At 43.6% G+C, this 10,342-nt stretch overlaps 1 protein-coding gene across 1 annotated transcript; it reads left to right on the forward strand.

The window, feature by feature from the left end:
* Positions 1-7,515: 7,515 nt before the first annotated feature.
* Positions 7,516-9,042, forward strand: LOC311046945 (26S proteasome non-ATPase regulatory subunit 3-like; the record flags this gene model as incomplete). The annotated part of the gene is made up of 1 exon (XM_084059525.1): positions 7,516-9,042. One exon carries the CDS (start codon positions 7,516-7,518, stop codon positions 9,040-9,042), a length of 1,527 nt encoding a protein of 508 aa, XP_083915651.1.
* Positions 9,043-10,342: the final 1,300 nt, after the last annotated feature.

A 10,342-nucleotide genomic window follows, 5' to 3' on the forward strand; every position in this document is an offset into this window, starting at 1 on the left:
TCCATCTGGTGGCTTGGTAGTTATTGTCAATACAATATACAACATTAAAATTGCAAGCAGGCTGCGCCCTCGCACTTTTGTCCCACACTAGCCACCGTGCTGTTTCCATGGAGCAACATCATTTCAAAAGTAGTCTCTGAGAATGAGCCATTTAGCGTCTGGAATAAGTACAAAAGGATGCTAGAGTTCAACCACACGGAAACACATGTGAAGCTGTCATATATGTTTCCGGGTCGAACCTGTTCTCAAGCTAATCAAAAGAAGCTATGGATAAAGTATGTGGAACAGAAACGGCCAAGCCAGCTTGTGAAACCGTGAGACTAGAGTTATGCACAGAGCACACAGGTACATGTTAGGCATACGATACGATACGATAATACTTTATTGTCAGTTTGCACTGAAATTTGTCTTGCGACCCAGAAACAGCCATGTATGCAACATATAACAGTACACACATTTGACATGACACAAGAAAACAACAAAATACAAATACATACATAAAGACATGCAAAGACAAGAGCAATGTCCACCACTCAGCCTACCCCTGGCTTATAACTCCTGATTAAGCCTCAATGTCGTCTGATGGACAAAGGACCTCTTCAGTTTGACCTTATTGTATGTAGGAACACTGTATCTCCTTCCTGAAGGCAGCAACCTATATTCTCCATACAAAGCATGGCTAGTGTTTGAAGTGATATTCCTTGCCAACCTTATCATACTGTTATCATACGTAGATGTATAGAGCCTCTGAAGTGGTTGTCCAACAATCTTTGAACAAATGTTCACTTGTTGCAGCAGTTGTGACTTTAAAGCTACAGACAGACATCCATACCAGGTGGTACTACAGTACTGCAGGACACTCATAATAACAGAAGTGAAAAACAAAAGAAGAATCTGTCTACTAGCACCAAAAGATCTCAGACGGCGAAGGAAATAGACTCTTTGTTTTGTCTTCTTACCCACTGATTCAATCTGGTCTTTCCATGACAAAAGGTGGTCTATTACTACTCCTAGGTATGTATACGAACATACCTGGTTGATCTGTTCACTATGAATAGTAATAGGGGATCTGTGTATCTCTAGTGGGCATTCAATCATCAACTTAACATTACACATATATTGCGCTCGGTATTGCACTTGCTCTTAAATATATTGCACTAAGATGTGTTACTATAAGAAAAAAATGTTAAAAGGGTGGCAGTTGTTCGACAACGTAGTGCGAATGTGCGTGCAAAGTTTCACTGTAATCGGACACTGCGTTCATGATTTGCGGCATTTTGTTCAAAACAGGCCACTCCTGCAAACTCTAAATGTGAATTTGAGGCAATCAGGATGGAATATGTAAGAATCAAACAGATCCGTCTTGATCACATGACTATAGAGATCATGTGAACTGATTTGGGTGAAATTTGGATAAAATCTGAAGGCTTAATATCAAAAAATGTGTTTTACATAAGTCGGCCTCCTGGTGGCGCTATAAACAGCAAATGTGAAAAATGCAGGGGAAAAGTTTTTCCTTGGCCTCTAGAGAGTGTGCATACAAAGTTTTACACCGATCGGTGCAGGTTATAAGTAAAAACACGAATCGGCATGTTATAGCGCCACCATGAGGCTGATTTGAAAATGGCATTTCTTCCTTGGCCTAGTGGGAATGTGCGTGCAAAATTTCACAGAAATTGCATGCTGTGTTCATGATTTGAGGCATTTTGTTCAAAACGGAGCACTCCTGCAAACTTTGGAAGGCAATTATAGTCAATCAGGATGGAATATGGAAAATCTGAAAGACCTGTTTCGTTTTATGACTATAGAGATACTGTGTACCGATTTGCGTGAGGTTTGGACAAAATCTGTAGGAGTACTGTCAAGAAATGTGTTTTGCACAAATCGTCCTCCTGGTGGCGCTATGACAGGCCGATGTGAAAAATTTGGGGCAAAGGTTCTGCTCTGGCATCCAGGGAGTGTGTGTGCACAGTTTTGCTGAGAGCAAGCCAACGGTGCCGGAGATTAGCTGTCCACAGACAGAATGACACACGGACGGACACACGGACGGACGGACAGACAGGGGGTAAAACATACTCTCTCGCCATGCCTTTCGGCCTGGCGGAGACAACAACATTTGTTTGCCTGATGGAGTACCCTGATGTCATCGATGATGTCATAGTAGGCCTACTGACGTCATAGACTGACCTGGACTCTATATTTCGGCATGCCTGACACAAAACTCCATATATGGGCATAAAAGGGACGCAGACAGACAAACGGGTCCACCGGGTACCCTGACAGTTGTTACAACGGGTATTGCATAACCGGGTGCGGGGTGGGTCATGCATTTCCAAGTATCGTTCCCAAGTAGTATACTTAAAATTGTGAGCTGCTCACATGGAAAATATGATTGTTTTAGTGGCAGGGGGTATTTGGGGTTGTAGCTAAAGGTGACCCATTCAAAGGAAGATTTAACTGGACATAGTACAATTTGTTAATTTCAGGTCAGATCATGTAGCAATACCACATGTAATCACTAGATGGTAACATAAGACAAGGATTGTTCCTTAAGCCATTCCACAGTAACCATCAACAGATGGGTTGTCGTTCACCCTCAAAGTCTCTCACAGTTAATCTGATGTAGTTACAATTTATATAAATGAATAAACTATTTAAGATTGATTCTCTTTAAGGTGGACAAACACCACTCACCTTCAGCTGTTGTCATGGGAGTGGTTATGAGGATGTTCAACAGTCTCTGACATTAGCCTCTTCTCTCTTGCCCTAATGTGAAATATTCACAATATATGAAAGATATTCTTGGCCTACTGCCAGTGTGCAATAATGATGCTTCTACAACATAATAGAAAAAACATATGTGAAATTAGTAAACTGTGAATGCGTTCGTGTGTGTACGTGCATGTGTGTTTGTCCATCACTAATCTCGCAAACTGCTTGACCGATCAGTGCCACATAGGCTCTGTGCTGCTGTCCCATGCAGGTTCTCAGAAGGTGGCATTTCCCATAGCTTTATTTGATTGTCTCGGCAGCAGATTTGAACTGGAACATATGTGAAGCTGTCATATGTGTTTCCGGGTAGAACCTGTTGTTGAGCTTATCAAAAGAAGCTATGGGAAAATGACGTGGAACAGAAACAGCCATGCCACCTTGTGAAACCGTGGGACTAGAGTTATGCACAGAGCACAATGCCTTGTTACAAATCAAATCATGCAAAGTGCTGAAAACTGATGTAGAAAACCCTGCCAACGTTTTACCCTTATAGCCAAAAAGTAACTCATTCATTTATTTTTACCTGTGGGTCGATATGTAGTGCAGATGTGTGATTTGCGTGTTGTCATGATTTTGTCTGGAATAGTTGCAGCAAAGGGGTTATAAGCCTTCAGGCAACAGCACAGTCAGTTCACGACTCCAGTCTAACCCCCACTCTTTAAGGCATGGGTCTTCAACAGGGGGTCCGGGACCCTCAGTGTCACTACTCTTTTTCATGAACCTACTGAACCCTAGCATCCCTATTCTGGGGGGAACATTCACAGAAAATAGCAAATCTACAAGCTCACAACGCATCACGCTGCAATGCGTTGTGAACTAGCAGATCTGCTATTTTCAGCAAAGAGTTTGGTGTTGAGGTAGAAAAAATACCAAACCAAGTACAGAGCCAAAGGTCAAGTATTGTGGGTCTAATTGGTTAAACTAGAAGCTCGGCCCGCTACGCGGGCCTCGCGTCTAGCCCGCGCCCACGCCCACGTAGCGCCCGCGGCCACTTGGCAGCGCATATAAGTGGCGTAGTGTCATGAGGGCCAGTGGGGCCGTGGCTCGGTCAGTGAAGACCCTGTAGCGCGGATGATATGTGGCATAGAGGGGCAGATTTTAAATCTCCAGAGGAAACATCCGTGGGCTACCATTGGTTCAGCGATGTGTGCGGTCGCCCTGCGGCCCCTCCTCCTCCACCAATGTGCAGTATTGAGAGCCCTGACGTCACAACATTTGGAGCGATGGGCACTGCACTCTGGTTGGTTAGAGTACACCTAGGGCCCAGGTAGAACCCACTTAAAGCCTGCATGGGCAAACCCAGTTAGGACCGGCCTCGGTCCCACATAAACGTGGCTAGTTGGGGCGCACCTAAGGGCCAGGTAGAAGCCACCTAGCCAATTCTATGTGGGGCCCACCTAAGGCCCAGGTAGAACACACGTATGTCCCACAAGGGCATCCCAGTTGGGACTGAAGTGGATCCCGCTGACATTGGCGACATGGGGTCCATATGGTTTAGCCCACCTTGAAACCATATGGGAACTATGCTGGCGTGCTGGCTGGAATGCAAACGCTGCATCATACCTGTAGTGTGTATTTTGATGTTGTGTGTGTAACAGACATACCTGCAGTGTGTAGAGCAATGTCCATATGAAAGTCAATGCCCAACAGTGTTTTTTTTTTTCTCCAGCAGAGTTTCTAGTGTCTCTATCTCTCTCTGGAAGAGGTTGCACATGAACTCTGCAGCCGCACTGAGGCGCTCCAACACAAACACTCTGACATTAAGCTGCTTCACACAACAAAGTTCAGCACCACGCTGCTGTGTGTCACAATTATCTCCTCTCCCACCGACGTCATGTGTTCATTTATCGACAGCCGTACAGACTCCTTTTGACACATTTTACCTCGTTTATCCAGCTGTCACTGACTCTCCCCTAATACAGTGGTTCTCAACCTGTCGGTGGGGACCCCCCACAGGCCAATGTTAAAATGGTAGCACTTGTTCCTCAACATAGTGTGAATGTGCGTGCAAAGTTGACCGCAATCGGACGCTGCATTCTGTAGATGTGAATGTTAGCCAATCGGGATGGAATATGAAAAATTAAACAGATCCGTCTTGATCACATGACTGTAGAGATCATGTGTACCGATTTGTGTTAAATTTAGATAAAATCGGAAGGAGTAATGTAAAGAAAGATGTTTTACATAAGTCGGCCTCCTGGTGGCGCTCTAAAAGGTAGATGTGGAAAATGCAGGGTAATAGGTTTGTCCTTGACCTCTAGAGATTCACATACAAAGTTTTACACAGATTGGTGCAGTTATAGGGAAAACACAAATTGGGCTGTTATAGCGCCACCATGAGGCTGATTAGGAAAATATCAAGTGGAATTTCTTCCTCGGCATAGTGGGAATGTGGGTGCGAAGTTGCACGGAAAGTGCATGCTGACTGTGTGCATAATTTGAGGCATTTTGGTCAAAACGGAGCAGTCCTGCAAACTTTGGAAGCCATTTTTAGCCAATCAGGATGGAATATGAAAAAACTGAAAGACCAGTTTTTTTTAATGACTATAGAGATACTGTGTACCGATTTGTGTGATGTTTGGACAAAATATGTAGGAGTACTGTGAAAAAAATGTGTATTGCAAAAAGCGACCTCCTGGTGGCACTATAACAGGGCCATGTGAAAGAAATGGGCCAGAGGTTCTGAATTGGCATCCAGGGAGTGTGTGTGCACAGTTTTGCTGGGATCAAGCCAACGATGCGGGAGATTAGCTAGCCACAGACGGACGGACGGACAGGGGGTAAAAGATACTCTGGCGCCATGCCTTTCGGCCTGGCGGAGAAAATAAAACAACGAAAGTAAAGGAAAAGACCATTACTGCAACAAAAGTAGTCAACAAACTATACTATGAAACATTGGCCAAATTGTCAAATAATATAAGAAAGAGGCAAACATGTTGAAAATAGCCGATCTACAAGCTTACAACATAGCTTGTAGATCTCTCACCCATGATTGGCGTAGGCTGCGTTGCCAGGTCTGACTGTTTGTATAAGCGATTTTGGGCTTATTTGGGTGCACTTTTGGGCTCGTTTCCATAGACCACGCCAGCGCTTATTTCTTTCCCGTGACCGATGTGGCAAAAAAGGTGCAAAACGAACCATCCGGAAGTAAATTGCGAGATGAAATATATAGCACTTTTTGATTATTAGAGAAGGAGACACATGTGAAGGTGGAAAATTAAATGTAGGAGATTATATATTTTTTCATGAGCGATGTTTGTAGCAAGTTGTGAGAGAATTGGGCCACTCCTGTGGGCGGGGGGCTCAATAGAACCATTGGGGTTTGAAAGGAGACGCTCTCTGTTTGAGTGGTGAGATGAGATGTCTGAAAATACACATTAACATGAATCCAACATATGAATAGAAAAGATCATGTGTCAACAAAAAAACATTAATTTGCACTGATGATAGTGCTGTCCATGAAGTTATCTATGAAATCTATGAAAAAGTTTAATCTGCAACACAATATAGTGGGGGTCTCTGCTTAATCTCTCTCTCAGCTAAAGGGTCCTTGACCTGAAAAACGTTGAAGACCCCTTCCCTAAGGAAAATGAATGACACTGATCTCCGTATGCACAACATGTGCTCTCTCTCCCCCTAATCCATTCCATTTCCATGCTACGGCACCTTAGTTATGTCTGATTTATGCTTGGTTGCCAGCCATGTTGCTTGCCGAACAAAGCTGATCTATAAGCTCACAATGTATTGGGCTGCGACGCGTTGTGAGCTTGTAGAACAGCACATTTTTCTTATCAGGCATGCTGTAAACTCCCCTCGATCTGAGAAAGATTTTGTTTAGCAGCCGTAATGTAGGTGGTTGAGTCCATCTAAATGCTTTCTACAGCTCAACTTCATCGAAGTGTAGCCAACCCTGATGCGTTTACAAATGTAGCCAAATGGACCAGTACCAACAGGATTTTACAGTTTGAGAAGAAAAAAAGCAATTACCAAATTTTGTGGGGTGTAACGAAAATATAACGTGTAGTGTAACTAGTTACTGTTGACGGGGAGTAATAAGTAACGTAATAATATTACTTTTGAAAAGAGTAATGAGTAATATATTACTTTTTTTGTAACAAGCCCAACACTGTTCGGCTGCTACGGCAAGAGTAATGTCCTCATCAATATGATGTGAGAGTTCCATGCCATTATTAGACCCCATCTTGTTTAATTGCAGAATGCGGTTACAGTAGCTTAGCTACTGCATTCTTTTCTATAACTACAAACCCTGAACACTGTGTTTCAATTAGCTGATCTATATGTTCTAATGAATGCTATAGTTTTAATCTATTGACTGACTGTGTGCATAATCTAGAAGCATTGTTTGATTTTGAGCACAGATTACTGTAAATGGTATGAGGCAATTGTTTGATTTTGCCAGAAGAGTCAGGGTTTGTGAAGTAAAATGGGTGAAGGTTTCAAGAAACGTAGAAAAAAAGAGAGAAATGTGTACAAATAAGAACACCCATGCAAATCGGCGTTGTTAGGTATGTATTGCAATGGTTTGTGTTCTATGTGATGTCAGACCAGCCTACATTCTTTATAAGGTATTACAGCCGTTATGAACAAGGGATCATAAGTTTTCGCTGCCATCACAGGATGGCTTTGACACTGAGAGACATAGAATAGTAGCAACTATAGAGACATAGAGTTACAGAGACAGAGAGAAAAGAGAAGAAATAAGAGAGAGAAAGGAGCCAGCCTATGCAACGTGAGAAACCCAAGGACTCCAAAGCCGACAAGAAGAAAGATTCAGGCCCCTACCCGCAGGACGTCGAAATGCCAGAAGACACAGTCAACATGGCCAAAACCCCTAAGGAGCTTGATGGTCTGACTCTGGAATACATCAATGAACATGTAAAGCAGATAGAGAAGGCTGTGTTGGGAAAGGAACCTCGATTCGTTCTTCGTGCACTGCGTGCGCTGCCCTCGACCTGTCGTCGCCTCAACTCCAACGTTCTGCACAAAGCCGTGTCCGGCTTCTACACCAGTAATGCCACGGCCAGGGACTGCCTGCTGGGTTTCCTGGGAGAGCCCATGGAGACAGCTGAAAGCGAGGTCCAGTTCTGTCCCAGGATGGGGAAAGCAGCTTCCACTCCTCTCCTGCCTGAGGTTGAGGCCTATCTTCAGCTTCTAATGGTAGTCTACCTTACCAACAAGAAGAGATACTCTGAGGCCCAGAAGCTGTCAGAAGACCTGATGCAGAAGATTGGATCGCAGAACCGCAGGGCTCTGGACCTGGTTGCTGCCAAGTGTTATTACTACCATGCACGGGTCTACGAGTTCCTCAACCAGTTGGGCACCATCCGCAGCTTCCTCAACACACGTCTGCGCACGGCAGCACTGCGCCACGATACTGACGGTCAGGCTGTCCTGTTGAATCTGCTGCTGAGGAACTACCTACAGTTCAACCTATATGACCAGGCAGAGAAACTGGATTCCAATTTTGTGTTCCCTGAGCTGGCCAACAACAACGAATGGGCCAGATACCTGTACTACACTGGTCGTATCAAGGCCATCCAGTTAAAGTATTCTGAGGCGAGGAAGACTCTAATCAATGCCCTGAGGAAGGCTCCTCAGCACACTGCTGTAGGCTTCAAACAGACAGTCCATAAGTTATTGATAGTGGTTGAGTTGTTGTTGGGGGAGATTCCCGAAAGACTGCAGTTCAGACAGCCATCGCTCAAAAGATCACTCATGCCTTACTTCCTCCTCACACAGGTCATGAGAACTGGGAACCTGGCCAAGTTCAGTCAGGTCCTGGAACAGTTTGGAGAGAAGTTCCAGGCAGACAGAACCTACACACTGATCATTCGACTAAGACACAATGTCATCAAGACTGGAGTGCGTATGATCAGTCTGTCTTACTCTAGGATCTCTCTGGCAGACATTGCTCTCAAACTACACCTGGACAGTCCAAAGGACGCAGAGTACATAGTGGCCAAGGCCATCCATGATGGAGTGATAGATGCCACTATAAACCATGAGAAGGGTTTCATCCAGTCAAAAGAGGCCATGGACATTTATGGGACCCGAGAACCTCAGCTACAGTACCACGAGAGAATCTCTTTATGTCTGGACATCTACAACATGTCTGTCAAAGCCATGAGGTTCCCTCCCAAAGCTTATAACAAGGACCTGGAGTCAGCAGAGGAATGTCGCGAGCGGGAGCAGCAGGACCTGGAGTTTGCCAAGGAGATGGCCGAAGATGACGACGACAGTTTCCCATGATTTACTCTGCTTTTCTTTCTTAGAGCTAGTATTTTCTTCCCTTAGGTGTGTTTTCTTTGGCTTGAATTCCTTCTTACCTTGGCGTCTCACTGACAACCATGCACAAAGCAAACAAAATGTCTTAACTAAAACTATGTAGTCCTGTCTATATTATAAGGCAGACAATAAATATTTACAATGTTTTACAGTGTGGTTCTGTAATAGGCGCAAGATGTCTACAAATGGTCATGTCTGTCTGAATGAATGCCCTTAATGTTAATTAAGGGCTAAAAAAACTTGCCAGATTGCATGTGCACAAAAAATACTTTTTTGTGCATGTTACCTGTAAGCCAAGGATGTCTTTTTTCTTTTTTTTTAATACAGCGAGCCCACTAAAAACAAACAAACAGTGAGTACATGTACACAAAGAGGTTCTAATAACAATGTAATTTCATGTGGATCTCTGCGTTCATGTGGCCAGTCTATGGTGTCAGTTGTCTATGACATATCTATAATGTATGACTCCATATTTAGGCAATGTTCAGCCCAGATCTACCGCAATTATCTTCCTCTTACAGATGGCTCGGCTCACGAGAGGCTAGCCAGTTATAAATTAATGGCATGGACATGGCATAAACATCGAGTCTCATGCAGGAAGCGATTTAAGAACACATTTCTTCTCATTTTTGGTCTTTTCCATGATTTATCTTGTAGGGATGAGCAAATATTAAGTGGTCAAGGGCACTTACTGAGATAAAAAAGGAAATAAAAATGTAAAAATATACAGTCCGCAAATATTGTTTGCCCAATGCTATCGCTATTGGATGTTATTATTATGTTATGTTTTTTTGTTCTCTTAACAGACAAATTTATACAATACATTTAAGAGAATGTTATTGCATGAGGCCCATAGGAAAAGCAATTCCTCAGGCGTCACAACAATTTATGCCCTCGTTTTTCACATTCATAGAGAATAGAAAGCTGTGAATGTTACTGCTTTCCTGCACAGAAGATATACCAAGACCCCAGCTGACTCTGTGTGAAGCTAAGCTTTTTTTTATCCTCCCTCTCAAAATGCAAAAAAATCTGTCACCACCATAAGGTGTGTGTGTGCAACTAGTGAAAGAGAAAAAGAAGCACAGAAGGAAGACGTTTTCAGCTTTCAGTTTTCATCTCTAAATTCTCTCTGCAGGGGGTCATTTGACTGTTCCACTAGTGTGTTGAGTGTTCATACACTATGATTTGTCTGCATGTTGGGTGTTTTGGGTTTTTTGCTGTGCTGCCCCACGAGTGATGAGAGGCATCTTACACTACGTTTTGG

Source organism: Gymnoscopelus microlampas (genome assembly GCF_963454915.1).
Source record: "Gymnoscopelus microlampas genome assembly, chromosome: 6".
Taxonomy (NCBI): Eukaryota; Metazoa; Chordata; class Actinopteri; order Myctophiformes; family Myctophidae; genus Gymnoscopelus; species Gymnoscopelus microlampas.